This window comes from Anastrepha obliqua, chromosome 4, assembly GCF_027943255.1.
Source record: "Anastrepha obliqua isolate idAnaObli1 chromosome 4, idAnaObli1_1.0, whole genome shotgun sequence".
In the NCBI taxonomy this organism is placed as follows: domain Eukaryota; kingdom Metazoa; phylum Arthropoda; class Insecta; order Diptera; family Tephritidae; genus Anastrepha; species Anastrepha obliqua.
In genome coordinates, this window is record NC_072895.1 from 102,508,430 (window position 1) to 102,525,981 (window position 17,552).

General features: G+C 37.5%; 1 protein-coding gene across 1 annotated transcript in view; it reads right to left on the bottom strand.

The window, feature by feature from the left end:
• Positions 1–941: 941 nt before the first annotated feature.
• The window catches only part of LOC129245860 (sialin), a 31,335-nt gene continuing 14,724 nt past the window's right edge, over positions 942–17,552 (bottom strand). Inside the window, exons 3-7 of the mRNA XM_054884283.1 lie at positions 2,880–3,125; positions 2,336–2,791; positions 2,129–2,261; positions 1,816–2,057; positions 942–1,752 (exon numbers count right to left, since the gene is read on the bottom strand). Coding sequence (XP_054740258.1) covers positions 1,519–1,752; positions 1,816–2,057; positions 2,129–2,261; positions 2,336–2,791; positions 2,880–3,125 — 1,311 coding nt within the window. The 3' untranslated portion in view covers positions 942–1,518. The remainder of the gene's footprint in view (positions 1,753–1,815; positions 2,058–2,128; positions 2,262–2,335; positions 2,792–2,879; positions 3,126–17,552) is intronic.

Below are 17,552 nucleotides of genomic sequence, written 5' to 3' on the forward strand. Positions count from 1 at the left end.
CTCAACAGTCTCCTTCTCTGAAAGGTCCCCACAGCTTCTGCAATGGGGGTTAAATGGTAACCCTAGCTTTTCAGCGTGTGACCGGTAATTACAGCTACGAGTTTGGAAATTGAATGGCGAGGAGTTCAAAGGAATTTCTGAGTCCTCCACATGAAGAAATGGAACTCCATCTTTTCTACACTTTCCTGAGTAATAATTTGTGGAGTTCCCCTTTAACAACTGTCAGGGGGATGCCGATGCCCGAGTAGCAGGTCTCTGAGACCAATTCAGTCTCCTTGCTGCCAAGCTCATCTGCAATTTCTTTTCCTTCTGTGTTCCTATGTCCTGGAACCCAGATTAGAGCAATGTTACCTGCACACCCAAGAGATTTGCTTTCCTCCTTACAGGAGCTTACTAGTTTCGTTCTGCACCATGGCGTCGTCAGAGCCTTGATAGCGGCTTGACTATCGGAGAAAAATTTAATATCTCCCTCGCTCCCGCGTTCCCTAAGCATTTTGCATGCCTGCAGGATCGTAAAGACTTCTGCTTGAAAAACACTAGCAGTATTCGGCAGTTTAAAGGAAATAGATAAATTGCTCCGATTCCATCTTGGAACCGTCAGTGAAGACAAAGGTGCAAGCTTCGGTGCAGATTTTCCCCTCTACCCAATCCTGCCTATTTGGAAAGATTGCCCTAGCATGACCCTCAAACTCTAGTTTGCGGATAGAGAGATCTGAAACGGTATTGCCTGCTAACTTTTTAACAAAAGTTTTCATTTCTATGCTTTTGCGTACTTATTCTTGGTCTGAAATAAAAAAGTTGCTTTTCCAATAGGACATCACGGATTTATTAAGCAGCTTAAGATGATTATTAAGTAGATTAATTACTGCTTCCTGATTTCGTTTCAGTACTTAAAAAATTCTCGTATCTAGAATGTCACAAATAAAATATGGAAAATAGAAAAATAATCATTTTATTGTATTTTACTTAAAACATATTTTTTTAATAATCAGACTCGTTTGATAAGATATATCTGAGTGTCAACAACTTTAATTATAAAGGGTTTTTCAATTGGCGCGGGTCGATTTTGGCGCCCTGTGGCCGACATTTTGTTTTGGTGACATCTGTCAAATTTTTTGTTTATTATTCAGTTGTTTATGCCAAATCATCATGGCAAGTTACACGATTGAACAGCACGTTCAAATGATAAAACTTTATTATCAAAATGAGTGTTCATTAACGCAAACGTTGCGCGCATTGCGCCCATTTTTCGGTAGACGTGGTGGCCCTTCCAATTTCTTATGGCCCATATTGAACCATATGGACCTAGACGACATGTGGTTCCAGCAGGACGGCGCTACGTGCCACACAGCAAACGCCATTTTATTCCATTTCAACATCTACCCGCCGTTATTGAAAAACCCTTTATTAACAGAATTTACTCTTAATAATTAATATTTATAATAACAATTCATTACTTAATTCTAAAAAATGCAACTAAATAAGTTTGACAAAATAAATATGCACAGATAAATTCGCTTAACTATCACTCTTGCAATCAGAACTCCTCTCTCCATCTCTAAGATTCTTCTCATTCTGATTTGTGACCTTTGCATGTAAAAGCTCCAACTCTTTCGGATCGACCACCAAAACACGTTTCGGTGAATTCCACTCTTGCAACGTCGAATCGGAAAATAGCACGTAAAGCACACCACAGCCAATCAACATTCCCGCACAGAGCAGGAACACATTCTTCCACGCTTCAAAGGTTTGCTAAACGAAAAAAACGACAATACAATTTGGTGAAAATAATTGTTGTCTACAACAAAGTCTTACATTTCCCAGCGTCATTATGCCCACAATATAGGACGATACGAAACCAGGCAGCACACCAATCATGCCACTAATACCCAAAACGATACCCGCATAGTTTGGCGACATATCGACAATGGACGCAAGCGGTCCGGACGATACGGCACCATGGAACATTAGAGCCAAGGTAAGAAAAGCGATCGCCGCCACAGCATTGTAGCCAAACATCGCAAGACATAGCACCATAATACCATTCACAATGCAACCTGCAACGAATTAGGGGGTAAGTATTTGAGAGAATATTTTCATATATCAAATAATGCAACGTCGCACTTACAAAGCGCTGTTGCCAATTTTCGCAAATTGGTGCGCTTAATCTTATCCGAGCGCAGCAGGTAGTCGGCAAGCATTGAGAAGGCCAAAGCGAAGAGCATACGCATTAAATGTGGCAAGCCTGAGAGAATGCCGGTCTACATAAAACGAAAAAAATGAGAACAGCTCTTTACAAATGAAGCCCAACAACCAGCCGTCAACACACACTCACCGCTCGAATGTTCCAATGATGCACCACTCGGAAGTAAGTAGGTGCCTGTGTCATCATGGTGAATAGGCCCCAGATGCCACCCCACTGCGCGATGACATTCATCCAGACGGCGCGCGAGGAGAGTATGCGACGCCAAGGAGTTGGTCCAAGATTCGTATGATGCACCGATGCGCCCAACGATTTCTCAATGTAACGCTGCTCAGAGCTGCTAATACGCGGATGCTCCGCTGGTGTATTATACACCAAGCACAGCCAACAAAACCACCATATAGTGCCGATGACGCCGCACATATGATAAACCCACTCCCACGAGGTCCAATGCATGACATAGCCGAATATAGGATAGAAAGCAGCGACACCGACAGAACTGCCCAAATAGGCTGTTACGAATTTGCTGCGCTCATTCGGCGGAATCCATTTGGCGGTCATGTGATGCATAGCTGGCCACGACAAGCCCTGTTGAGTAGGTGGAGAGAGAGAGAGAGAGAGAGAATAGTAAGAAGACTGGTTCGTATGTGTTACTGAAATACACTACGTTACTTACCGTCACAAGACCCTGTAGGATACGCAGCCATATCAGTGCTTCATAATTCCAATATGCCGCTAAGGGTATAATGAAACATATCCAACAGCCGACTGCATTTGACAGGCCGAATACCAATTTTGTGCCATACTTCTTGGCTAAAATACCGCCAGGAATTTGGGTAACCCAATGCGCCCAATAAAATGAGCCTAGCACCAGACCCTGTTGGTACTCATTCCAATCAAATCCTTGACTATCATACTCGATCTGCAAATGGGTAAGAAAGAGAAAAAAGTTAATAGTAAGGAAAGAGAGAACAGATACATAAGTAAGGATATACTGGACTTAGCAATTGAAATTTAAGCATGTAAGTGGATGTGCTAATATTACTCTCTCAAAATGGAAGATACTCCTGCACCAAGAATTATAGAAACAAGATTGCGCCCTTCAGAGAATGCGTGACGTCGCATTAGCTGAATTGTGCAGTGTTACCAACCATTTGCTCTTCGCAATAAATCTAGTGCTTTTTTATGTCCAAATTGCGAAAATTTTTAAGTTTAGTGTTTATTTCTTTTTGTTAATTTAAAGCTACTGAAAAGTTAAGTTATAAAAATTGTATTATTAAACAATTAAAGAATGTTAAAAAAGGTCACTCTGAGAAGATTTTAGTGCTAATGAAAATATGTTGATTCTCATAAAATCGGATATTTTGATAGTGAAAATTTAATTTTTTGCTCCTTTTAAGGCTATGTTCTTCTCTCAACTCTTCTTAACATTGAAAACCTTTTTACACATTTTAAAAAGCATTTGAATTTACTGGATGTGAATTCAAACCAGTAGTGAAATCGTTTATTCCGGTCTTCAATCCTTAGTGGGACATAGGACGTCGATAGGTGTATTCATAGTAAAAACAAGCTACAAAATACCAAAAAATACTGAAGAAACTATAACGACATTTTTATATATATCAAAAAATGCGTTCTGTTAACAAAAGAGTTTCTCTTAACAAAAAACTCATAAAATTAATTCTACGTATTTTTTATATTATTTTTAATATATTTATTAAAAAACAAACGCACATTTTAAAGACAATTTGCCACGCATATAAACTTCTTTAAGTAATTCAATAAAAATTTGGTATTTCATTTTCTTTAAATGGGCTGTTTAGTTCGTTTTTATATCCAAAGCTGGGCAACACTGCAGTAGCGAGAGAGAGATTTGACTGCTGAAAGGAGAAAGACACCAACAATAACCACAATCGCGGGCAATGCGACCAGATGTTAAAAAAAGTAAAGCTAAATAAAACTGAGTGATTTATTGAACTAATTTCTAAAGAGTTTATGTTTTACAAAATTATAAACATTGCATTTTAATTAGAACAGGCTAGAAAAATAAGAGAACTATAAACAAGAATTAAAACTCCGAGACTAAATAACAAAAAAAAAAGCTAAACCAAGTTACGAAAATGGTAATCTGGCCATACTTGTGCTAATATGACGTAACTCATTATCAAATTCGCCAAAGTAATGGTAGCATGATAGGCGCCATTTCAGAATTCTTTCCATCATGATGGATGTGCAAATATTACTATCTCATAACGGAATATACTCGTACACCCACTGTGAAAAGAATTCAGAAGGTGTGGCCACGATCAGACCGCTAACTGGGTCTCAGCGAATTGGAAAGAATCAGCTGATTGGCTAACGTCACCGGAGTCCTGACAGCGGTTTATTTACGAAAAAACTCAGATTGGGTTGGTGATATACGATAAAAATCAACACAGTCTTCACTCATGTTGCTTCGTTGCCGTCTGAACAACGAGTTATTGGGTGAGTGTGTGAATACGTGTGAAATGAGCTCGCACAATTTTGTTTTTCACTATACCAGATGGGCCAAAGCTGGCAATATATCATGCTTGCTTGTGCTCCCTTAGCAGTTGTAGGCGCTGGTAGGATGACACTTAGACAATTTATGTCTAACGATTGCTTGAAATTTTTTATATAGCAGAAAGCACGCAACACCATCACAAAAAAAAAGATTTTTTTTTAATCAACACCGACTTTAAGGCACTACAAACTTGCACTTTATTATACCTAAATTCAATAGCCTTTCATGCTAGAAAATATAATCTAAAAATGTTGATTGAAAAGTTTGAAAATTGGATACAATTTTTTTTATTTTTTTTTATTTCCAAAAAGTTTGAAAGTTCAATTGGATGAAAAGCGGAGAAGGTTTGTACTTCGAACATAAGTTTTTTGTGCTCTGCAACTTCAAGTAGGAGAATGAACTACATTTTCATTAACAATTATTTAAATTAAATAAGAAATAAATAAAATTAACTATATTTTCATTAAAAAAAATTAGTTAGTTTAATAATAAATAAATAAATTTTCAAAAATTGTCAATAGTTCCTTGCGCTATATTAATCCCATTTTGACGATTTGGCATGGCCAGCAAGATCATCCGATTTAACCACCCAAGACTTCTTTCTTTGGAAATACTTGAAGTCGCGGGCTTATGCCAACAAGCCACAGACAATCCCAGCCCTTAGGGAGAACATTCAATAGAAATCTTGCGGAAAGTCATGAAAAATGCGATAAAACCGGCCCAAATGAGTATCAACACTGGCCATTTGTCCAATATCATCTTTTTACATTAACAGGAAAAATTGTAAAGGTCCAAATAAAGATTTGACTATGACTAAAAATCATTTTTTTTTTTAGTACAAAATTTATTCAAACACTAAATCGGATGAGTAATTTGGCGCCAGCAAATCGTTTACGTTTGAATTTTCTTACCATAATCTAAATTTATTGCACAAAAAACTTGTCGACAAACACACCTACGCAAGTAAAAGCTGCTGTGTTCACAATTTGTACACTCATAACATTTGCTTTTGGAATCGTAAAAAGTATAATTACCAGTTTTATACATATGAAATGAGACTTTTTTCAATTTCAAACGTTTATTAACAAAAAATGGTTACAAATTTAATCTTCAAAATAAAAGCCATCGCTAGCGACACATTTTTCCCACCTCTCCCCAATCATCGAGCCATTTTTTGGTTTCTTCGTGAGAATTGAAGCGCTGCTCGGAAAGTACGTGGCCCATCGATGCAAACAAATGATAATCGGTAGGCGCCATGTCTGGTGAGTAAGCCGCATGCACCAGCGGTTCCCAATCGTATGTCTCCACCAATTCCCGGGTCTCTCTTGTTCGATGTGGCGGTGCATTGTCATCAAGAAAAATTACTTTGTGATGCCGGTCGGCATATTCAGGGCGTTTTCGGTGTATAGTGCTGTTCAAATCGGCCATTGTCGGTGGTAGGGTGCACCGTCAACTGTTTCACCTGGTTTCAATAGCTCGTACCAAATCATACCATACTGATCTCAGAAAACACACAGCATGGCCTTGGGGCCGAAGCGATTTGGTTTGGCCGTTGTTTTTGGCTTGTGGCCGGGCGGACCATACGATCGTTTACGCTTGGGATTGGAGAAATACACCAATTTTTCATCACCCGTAACGATTCGATGCAAAAAAGACTTCCTTTTGAACCGGGAGAGCAGCATTTCACAAGTGGTTTCACGATGTCCGCAAATCGTAGTTTGAAGGCATGAAATTCGACATTTTTAAGAGCGACAAAAATGCATTGTTGTATGAAACGTAACAAACAATGAACTGAATACTATTGACAGATAACAGACGAAAAAATCAAGACATTTGGGAAGGTTTAAAAATACTCCTAGCGACATCTATGGACTAGCGACATAATATGGACGCTGAAAGTCTCATTTCATAGGTATATACCTGGTATATGAGCTTTATTTCACTTACCACTTTATTCCAAACCTTTCCAATAATTTAACGCACAGAAATTTATAAACTATCCAAGATTCATAAAAACACGCAATTTCGAAATTTTCGATATATAAAAAACAACTTCGAAATCTCAAGAATCGCCATCTCTAATCTAAAACAAAAATAAAACAATAAAAGTTAATTACCTACGACGTGCGTCTGAATTACTTGAGCTTTTAAGTATCTGTGTGAATTGCGTGAACCATTTAATTCCACCAAATATTTCATTTACTTCAGTAACCACGTAGATATCTAATCTGAATACGATCATAAAAAAATTACCTTTACTTAGAGACTAGTCATTTTCAGATATTTTGAAGAGATGAGAATTGAAGATATGTACTTATATACATACATAAAGATGTTGTTTGTTTTTTAGGATATTTTAAAGTGCATGTCATTGTATTCCCAGATTTAAGTAATTATAAAAAAGCTTAAATTATGTAAAAATAAAAACAATAAAAAGAAAGTGTGTGGTAGTTCACGGAACCCGCACGATTGAAGTGAAACTTCTTTTATCAACAAATCAATAATTTAACTATTATTTCAATATAATGCATGCAGAAGTCATGGAAAGCATGGAATGGAATTTTATTAAACAGAATTATTTATTTATTTTAATATAAAAAGAAATGAATTTATTGTACTCAATTACATTTGGTTCTCGGCATTGTCATTATCATTATTGGATTCGTTTTCCAAAAATGAAACAAGGGCTTTATGGTAACTGAAATACGTAAAAAATGATCTACATTCTAATCTATCAAGGTATCGATGAAATACTGCATCAATGGTAGTTCCGCATCTTGTTGTTGATACTACAAATTATCACTTATCGTACAACCGGAGGATTCACTGTCACGGTGTTCAACAGTAGCTCTTAATTTTTTACGCTCCAAATACTCACGTTGCCGTTCAGCACCTGTTTTCGGTTTCCGTTTTTGTTGATTTGATGCCATATTTAACAGAAATCAATCAACAAAACAAAATATGTTTGTAAGATTTGCTCAAAACTACACACACACTCTATGACGCGTCTCGCGTTACTAATAATATTGTGTTTGGGATAACTGTCAACTGTTTCCACCGAAATGCGTTCGCAAAGTGTATGGTCTTTGGTATGGTAAACAGATTTATGATACATTATTTTGCGGCGACAGCACAGCGCGATAGCCCAGCGGCTAGCAATGTGGGCTTCCGATCCGAAATCCTTGGTTCGAATCACAAGAAAATTTTTTTTTTTTTTTTTTTTATACATTTATTTCAATTTGTTTTATGATATGTTTATGAGCAGATTTTTTTCATGGCAGAAATACACTCGGAGGTTTGCCATTGCCTGCCGAGGGGCGACCGCTATTAGAAAAATGTTTTCATTAATTTTGCTTTCACCGAGATTCGAACCAACGACCTCTCTGTGAATTCCGAATGGTGATCACGCACCAACCCACTCGGCTACGGCGGCCATCAATCAAATGTCATATTTACAAATTACATTCGATAAGACGACACGCCACGCCAGTCTTTTAACAGATGGCGCTGGCATAGCGTGAGTTTTACGTAGTTTAGCGTAGTTTTACTCCTCACAGCGTTTCATCCACGCCACGCTTTTAACAGATGGCGCTGGCGTAGCGTCACATATCGATGAAACGCTATGGTTTTACTCCTCACAGCGTTTCATCCTTCGAGACAAAAGAAGTTTCACTTCAAAATGTAAAACTGTATACCTATGAAACCGGAATTTTTAATAAATTAAATGCACGTTTATTATTTAATAGTATTATAGAAAATCTTTATGTTATTGAAATCATTTTTGAAAAAAGGAAGCTAGTGACTGCGCCATCGATGGAAGCAACTGATAATCGGAAAGAGTTTAATCGAGTGGATAAAGTTATAGAGTCCACATACTCACCTCTACGCTACTACCTCACACATAACACGCTTCTCTTAGAGCTTCTGTTGCATTACGATTGACCAAAACCACTTTGCGATGAAATTAGAGGGAAGTGAAAGAGAGAATCTACCCTCACTATGAATTCGTACCACTTTTTTAGCAGATTATTTATTTGGACTTGTTAGCTCGACGGATTTACTGGGTACTATTTATTGCAAAATTATAAAAAAAAAAGTATCCGTGTATTTCCTGCTTGATAAAAATCCTTATAAAAAACCATTTGCCGATCGGAGTCGGCTTAAAAGGAGGAAGAAGCTTGGCGAAACACCTAACAGAAGTGCACGCAACAATTTATTAATTTATTTTATTGTGACTGAAGAATTAAGTTAATGCCTTCTTAGGTGTCAAGATTGTTTGGGGCATTGTTACTGGGGTTTCAAGGCTGTCTGTATCGAAAGTATAATCATTTCTGCAAAGCGCGTCGTAATTCAATCATATTTGACACTTGTGAACTCGACAGCTACAGAAACAGACAAGCTATGGAGCGCGTAAAGGTAAAAGTAAAGATTTTTATCTCTCAAAATATTTTTTTTTATATAGTAAAAAAGTTAATCAGAACAAATTAGATAATTAATTTTGCGCCTCCATGAATAAACTCGAGTACTCGAATGCAGTTTACAATAATAAAAACAAAAAAATTCATTAAATTTTTCCGTAATAGAGAAAATTATTCGTAAACCTTTAAGTACTTGAAATAAATTATTTCTTAATCTGTTTGAGTTTGTACTGATAACAAAAGTGCTTAAAAAAGTCTGGTGTTTGAATACTAAATATTAAAAGGCTTTTGTTGGCTTGATAATGCTTTAATAAAGCAAAGAAGCAATATACAATGATCCTTTTATTTGAAATGCTACTAAAATATGTGTGTTGTCTCCATTGCTCTGGTGCATGGTAATCGATCCTCTACTCACCACCTTAAAGGATTCGAGAGTCTACGTACAAGCATATGCGGACGATGTTGCTTGTTTGGTAACAGGCTCTTCGCTTATGAACATCTGCAGGAAAGTGCAGAAAACTCTGGATCGGATTGACACTTGGTGCTGTGCGAATGGGCTATCGGCAAATCCCGCCAAGACTGGTATTGTCCTCTTCACCAGAAGGAGGAAGCTTGATGGGCTCGTTCTGCCTAAGCTAAAAGGAGTCACAATCCAGCTATCCAAGGAAATTAAATATCTTGGAGTAATCCTCGATAGTACGCTCCTATGGAAATCACACATTGAAACAAAGACATCCAAAGCACTGACAGCTTTCTGGTAGTGCAAAGGTGTCTTTGGGAAAACGTGGGGTCTTTCTCCTAGCAAGGTCCTATGGATCTACACGGCTATGATAAGACCTATTATCACCTATGCATCAGTGGTCTGGATGAGTAGACTCTCTTTAGTGGGAGTCAGGAGGACCTTATCGAGACTACAACGCACTGTGGCCATCTGTTGCACCGGAGCTTTTCCGACTACTTCAGGTCCGGCATTAGATGCTCTGATTGGTTTACCACCACTTGATGCTTTCATCCAAGGAGATGCCTTGAAGGCCATCTGCAGACTGAAACACAATGGGAACTGGTACGGCCCCTGTCCGGCATTGGAACACAGAGAAGGCATGGACGTCGATCCAACGATTCTCTCCATGCCCCTTGACTCCATGCCGTCAAGAGTCGTACTTGAAAAGAGATACAGTGTAGTGCTACCAGAGGCTCAGTTGTGAGAAGACTCAGAAAATTAGGCCAGCAAACACTGTTTTCGCATTTTTACGAATGACTCCAGGACCGAGCATGACTCCGGCTCTGGGATCTACGTGGAATCCAGCGTAACAAAACTGCACTTTGCTCTTGGAATGCATGCATCTGTGTTTGAAGCGGAGGTGTGTGCAATTCAAGAAGCGATGAACTTTGTTGTGGAAAAGCGATGGAGAGTCAGATCTATAGTATATGTGTCTGCAGCGATAGCCAAGCTGCGCTTATGGCCTTAGACAGCCCTCCAACCACATCAGGGGTAGTCAAGTCCTGTAAATCCAGGCTGAACTATGTCGGTAGACATAATAGCCTGATGCTAACATGGGTCCCGGGACACGTGGGTATCGCGGATAACGAGATATCTGACTCCTTAGCTAAGATGAGGCCAACTTCTTTGGCCCAGAGCCCATTTTGCCACTCCCTCCTGCGGCCATCACAGCCACGGTTAGCAAATGGGTAACTACCACCCACAAGCGAGCTTGGCAGGCTGAGAGAGGCTGCAGATGGACTAAACTGATGTTACCTGTCATGTCCGATCGACTGTCGGAAACCCTTCTGTCATTAAGCAGAGGGGAGTGCAGACGGCTGGTTGGACTGATAACGGGCCACTTTCTGTGGGCGAAGCACATGGAAAGGTTGGGCATCTCAGGCAGTGTACTCTGCCCAGCTTGTGAAGAGGAGGATGAGACGGCGGACCACTTCCTGTGTGTCTGCCCCGCCTTCGCTCGAATCAGGTGTGAGGTCCTTGGCACTGATGTGTTAAGAAGCGACGATCTTGGCTCCTTGGCACCACAAGATCTACTCAGATTTCTTCGGAGATCGGGTAGATTTAAAGAAAATTAAAAGGGAATCCAAGTGGAGTACAATGGACCTAATTAATGTCTGCGTGCTGCACTTGCTAGTTGTCCCGACAAAAAAAAAATAAATTATGTTGGGCAGATTTGGCCTACTGTCAGCGTCAAAAAAAGTGTACACTTCATACATGGCGCATTCATTAAAGGTGGTGGTACTAGACCAACAACATTGTTCTGTACGTTTGGTTGTCAAAGCAAAGCATTGAGAGACTAGGAAAAAAATAATGAATTCGCCTTGTTTCATTCTGAGCTGACAGTCATGTGGACACGGCGAAAGAAAAACAAAACTCAGCTGATTTACCAACACCACCTTTAAGAGATTCGCCTTGACGTCAAATTGAATAGTTTTAACTACACATTTATTTATTTTTTTTTTTTATAAAAATATATTTCATACTACAATAAAACCAAAATTTCAAACTTTGTGCAAAATGTATGAAAATTCAGCAAAATTTCAGCAAAACTTCAAGCTGTTTAGTCAGATTTTTTTTTATACGGAAGAAAATGCCTAAACAATTGCCAAAAACCACTCCGAGTCACTTGTAGCTTGCACTTTGTTATATTAATAGGTATATGAATAAGTTCGTGCGGTTTTTTTCGAAATTTGAATTTCGGATCATTCCCATGGCTTTTAAACGTTTGGAAATGGTTGATTGATCAACTCCCAAAGTTTTTGCAACCTCTTCTTGCGTTTGAGCCGGATCTTGATCGAGCAATTCCTCCAATTCGGTATCCATGAACTTTGGCGGCGCACACTCGCGTTCTTCGTCTTCCAAGCCAAAATCACCACTTTTAAAGCGTGCAAACCACTTCTGGCACGTTCGCTCAGCTAGAGCATGCTCACCATAAACTTCCACCAAGATACGATGACTTTCGGCTGCTTTTTTCTTCATATTAAAATAATGAAGAAGAATTCCCCGCAAAAACACATTATTTGGCACGAAATTCGACATTTTCAAGTGTGGTAAAAATATTGTTGTTTACGCTTCAAATAAAAAACTTATACTGACGTTTGTGCCTTACGACAGTAGCTCTCCAATGAATGTTTGGAAATGTGGATCGATGGAATAATAATCAAGTTACGCCATCTGTTGTAAAACCGCACGAACTTATCCATATTAATTGCATGAGCTATAAAACTATACATATATTCAGATTTTTTTAATTCTGACTCAAACGTTTGAAATTTTAATGAAAGTTGACATTTTATACAAATTTCGGAAGATAATATAAAAAATCTCCTGTCACGATGTATGTTTATGAAACTTTGTGTGTATATTTGATAGGTAAGAGAATAGATCATAAAGTGCATATATTTTAGAGCGCTAACGAGCTGGCACTTGTTTAAAAAATTAAATATAAATAAGAGGATTGATCAAATATTGCAATGCGGGTGTCAAATGGAGAGGGTCTAAAGGTATTTTTTTGTAAATATTTTTTGGGTGTTGCCACCTTTTTCAAAAATTTAAATTAAATTTGTTCAATAATATTAAGGGAATAAAACAATATGAAAGTCAAACAAAAGAAGTTTAATAAATCTTACTTTCGAAAATATTTTTAAAGAGCGTTGGCATCTATCTGAAAAATGGAAAGCCACTAAATTGATTAGATAAACGAAATATTATAACATGATTGTCAAATGAAAGAGGTTTAAAAACCTTAGTTCTTAAACGAATTTTGAGTGTGGTTGCCACCTCTTAAAAATGGAGTAATTAAATTTAATAAAAGTTAACTGAAACATTTAGTATTGAATTAATCTAGTAAAGAAAATTTAAGGGAAACTAGACAATTATGGAAGAGTGTTGCCACCAGTTCGAAAAAATAAAAATTTTGGCGCAAAGCGAAGAGAATGTAAATAAGGAATTAAAAGCTAAATTAATGAACTAACTGGCATATTCAGAAAGAGTACAAGCGAAATAGTATACAAAAAGCTTATTTTTGAAAATATTTTTTTAAAAGTTGTGGTAACCCTGTTTGAAAACGTTATCTTAATGAATTAAATAAATAAATATACAAAAAAACTGCAATTTAAAAATATAGCGGGTTACCATTTATCTGAAAAAATTATTTCAATTACACTGATTTGGTAAATAAAATCGGTATATGTAAAGCAAAGTGGAACAAAGAGAGTGTTTCATTGTATTTCTTTTAGATTTGGCATTAAAAAATACCCATAACGCATCATTTTCACCCTTCAATTTGATATTTCACTTTCGATTTATACTCAATTTCGATTTCTTAGATATCTCCGCCGGAACTATTATCGATCACTGAAATATTGGAATACACTAAAATTCCTTATTTTTTATTTTTTGACGCCTACAGCATTTCCCCAAATAACGTCTGAGCTCAAGGATGTCGGGTGAAAAATAAGCCATAGAAGGATGCAATTGCTGCTGCCGGCCTTTCTATCATGCCGCATTTACTCTAACGGAAGCAACCATATTTCTAAGAAACTCCATACAATAGAAAGTTTGCTATATTCTGCCCATTGGTTTCGATGTAATTCTCACAGTGCAAGTATCGACTAATATGCAAATAAGTTGCTTACATTGCTTCATTTAATCGCTTCAAAACAAAATTGTGAGTTCAATGGCTGCTAATAGGAGCAAATGCTGATTGCCATTTAAAAAGACTATTTATTAGCAATTAGCAATCGCCTGTATGCCGATTAAGGAGAACAATCAAATCAATACTCGTAACGCAGCTTTCAACAGCACAGCTGTGTTGAGTCTTAAATTGTTTGCTTTAAATACAAATATGTAGAAATTTACGTAGGTACATACAAAAGATGTTGACGACTTTGACAAATATTTACGCTACTCAAACACTTTTATGAAAGAATCGTAATCTTTCTTAAATGTACATAAGTCCACATTGCCAGGGTTGCCAATAGTAAAGCTCACACCAACTTCCCTAACATCCAGAAACGCACAGCTCCACCTGAAAGCTAGCAAACTAGCGCAAATTAAAATATGTAGCAGACAACGCACCTGCACTTCCCGAAGGCGAAGCTCTGCGACTCTGTCAGAGAGGTTAGATTTAAGACATTTTTAATTTTATAAGTTTGGGAACTTTTGTGAGTAAAGCCAACAAGGCGACTCAAGTTGGCACAAATTTGCAAATGTTAATTTTCTCGATAACTAAAATCGCGTTTGGTTAACTGGCGCCCAATAATTTGGCCATCATTGAAAATCAGTGCAAGCCTTTGCTGAAGAAGTTTAAAGTTCAAAATAAAAATAAATTAAAAGACCTTTAAAACTATAATATAATCCATCAATAAATAGTTGAATGAGAAAACATTTCCTTAGGGTTAAAACAATAATTTGGACCAACCCCTTAGAAACTCTGCTTTGATACAGGCCAAGCTTCTAAAGAGCCGGTCTTTAAGGTGTTAGGGGTAGTCAGAATTTGCGAAAAATTTTATTTTTTTCTGCATTTTCTTAAATTATAATGTCTTAAAACTATTGTGTGATAATTTGAAGTGAATCCGACAAATACTTTAAATGCTTTTTTCTCAACTATGTTTTTAAAACTGGTGATCTTTGTAACTTAAAAATCGCTTTGCATATTTCAATAAAATGTATACTGCTTTTGAAAAACATAAAAAACTCGAAGGATTCGAAGGATTTTTTTTTTTTTAAATTAGATTTTTTTAAACAATTAATTGTCGGGACTTTTCCCGAAAATCTGAAAAATATTTCCTGAGGCCATCATTGGGTTAATTTTGAAAAAAGCTTCGATCAGGCACAAGATTATCTATTAATAAAACTAAGTTTTCTTGTCCGATTGATTTTAGATGAATCGCCAAGGACTTGTGATGATCACCGCGGGATAACAGCGATAACTTTTACAATTATTATAATTATTTTTTTTTTTTTTTTTTTGAAATTTTGCTGAAGTCAAGTCGAAACATGATGTATTCACGATATGTTCTTAAAAAAGAAAAAAAAAATTATTGAACATCGTCATTTTTTCGGGCCTCTAACTACCCCTAACCCCTGAACCCAACTCACTTAGACCATTACCGATCCATTGCGATCAGTTTGCTTGCTACTCCTAGTTAAACCATTTTGTTTTAAGTGCAAAACCATTCATCTGGCTGGCACTTATATCCCTAAGGTCATTGGTATCATTTAAGAATGATAAGCCAAAGTATCTAAATTTACTGACATGCCACGCAAGGCAGTGACAAAGAAGATGTCTGACAGACTCTTCTTCTCCTCATTCTTGCAGCTTCTGCAATAGTCGAAATGAGGTACATTGAATATTTAAGCATGTCCACCTAAGAGGAAGTGGCATGTGATCAAAGCAACTAGCATAGAGATGTTTTCCTTGACCGGTTGAGTAGTGCCTTTGAGCGCCTGACGACTCATTTTGGCCAAATTCTTTTTGTAGCGTTACATCTCTGACTATCAATCCAGATCGAGTTGGCAACACATTTTGTACTAGTATCACGCAGTTTTTAGGTTAAGAGAGGTATACCTACAATCTCCATATCCAGAGGGAGACGAGTGTAGTGCCTTCTCTCGCTTATTCGTCTGTCTTGTATGTTACTATGCCCTGACATCCCATATCAAATGGATGCGGAATTATTCCGCCATCTCGTTAAGAAATGCCATGCATTTGCAAGCAATGATGGAATTAGTGATAGCCCCACCAAGATATTTAATCGTCGCTTGGCTATCAGAATAAATGTAGATTTTTCTAATATTTTCTCTATCGGAATAAATATAGATTTCCGTAGTCGAATGGATTGGTGCATGACTAACATTCAAGAGTGCGTAGGTTCAAATCTCTGTACATGAACCAGCAAAATGAAGTTTTTTCTAACAGCCGTCGTTTCTGGCAGGCAACGGCCAACCTCCTAATGTACTTCTGCCACAAAAAAGCTCCTCATAAAAACCATTTGACGTTCGGAGATGGCTTAAAACTGTAGATCCCTTCATATATGGGGGACCACGCCACAAATAGGTGGAGGAGCTCGGCCAAGCACCTAACTCAAATTTTTTTTTTTGTTTTTATTTTATTAATTAGAAAGGCGAACCGAAACGTTTACTTTTGCTTCTTACAGTGGACGCAAGATAAAGGCCAGAGGTCCGTAGAGTTTATACAGCGTTCATTACGAGTTCCTATTTTTAATCAAAGATGTGTCGGAAAGCTTGCTGCACTGGTAATATATAGTACCATTCAACCTTCCTGCAAACATTCAAATTTTTTATAAAAGAGCAATGAAATACACTAGAAAATATATCGCGTCAGAGATCAACTGGCTCAATTTTCTTTCAGACTAGGTTAGGTTAAGTTAGGTTCTAGCAGTTATATCACACTATGGGACACACTCGGGCGCGTAGCCCATTGGAATGTCGCATGGCAACATTATCCTTATATCCAGCGAATAGACCAGTTTTAGCCAGTCAGTCAAAGGTATTTTTCACTAAAAAGACGTATAATTATCCTTGTCTTGGAACGAGCCCTCAGTCAAACGCGGCTTGTAAATTAGTACAGGAGGTTACATCACGGCCTATTTTATCGAGAGTTGAACCTCTCAACAGCGGCTAGCTTAGTTAATTGCAAGGAAAGGGTCTATAATCCACTAGAGGCTGCAGATATTTGTGTCATCAGCATTCAAATGGGCAAAGAGAATATATCCCGACAAAGTACTTGGCACTTCATACACTTCATACACTTCAGTACACACATCTTCGAACCGCCCGGGCGTATGAGCAACGTGAGCCCGCAAATCTGTTCGATGCGCATTACTCATTATTTTCTCAAGTTTTTCATATCGAATTTTATCAAATTATTTTAGCGATGCTTATTTTGAAGTTTTACATACACAGAAGTTACAGTGTTCAACAGCTAAAGAAATGCATTTTATAAAATAATTGACAGAGACATTAAATTTTTTCAAAATATACTTTTTTCGTCTGAATTTATTTACTATTTTTTGAAAACTTTGGTTTAGCTACTCAAATTATTCAAAAGGAAAATCAAACAAACATTTGTGCAATGAGCAATGAACAAAATTCAAGCGACTATTGAGCTACTCACACTGTTTGATACCCGACTACCTAGAGCTCTTTTTCATACTCAGGCAGCCAGTCGGACACTTGAGTATAAAATCTCCACGAACGGAAAAAATGGTGGACCATATATTCTACAGCAGCTTGGTACGACTGAGCTCGGGCAAACCTTAATTTGATAAATAATTATTTGGACTTCGCAGTGAAGTCGATTAGCCTATCTGCTTTGCCAGCCTTATTCTTATGAAGGTTAAATGTTTCAGTTGTTGGACTAAA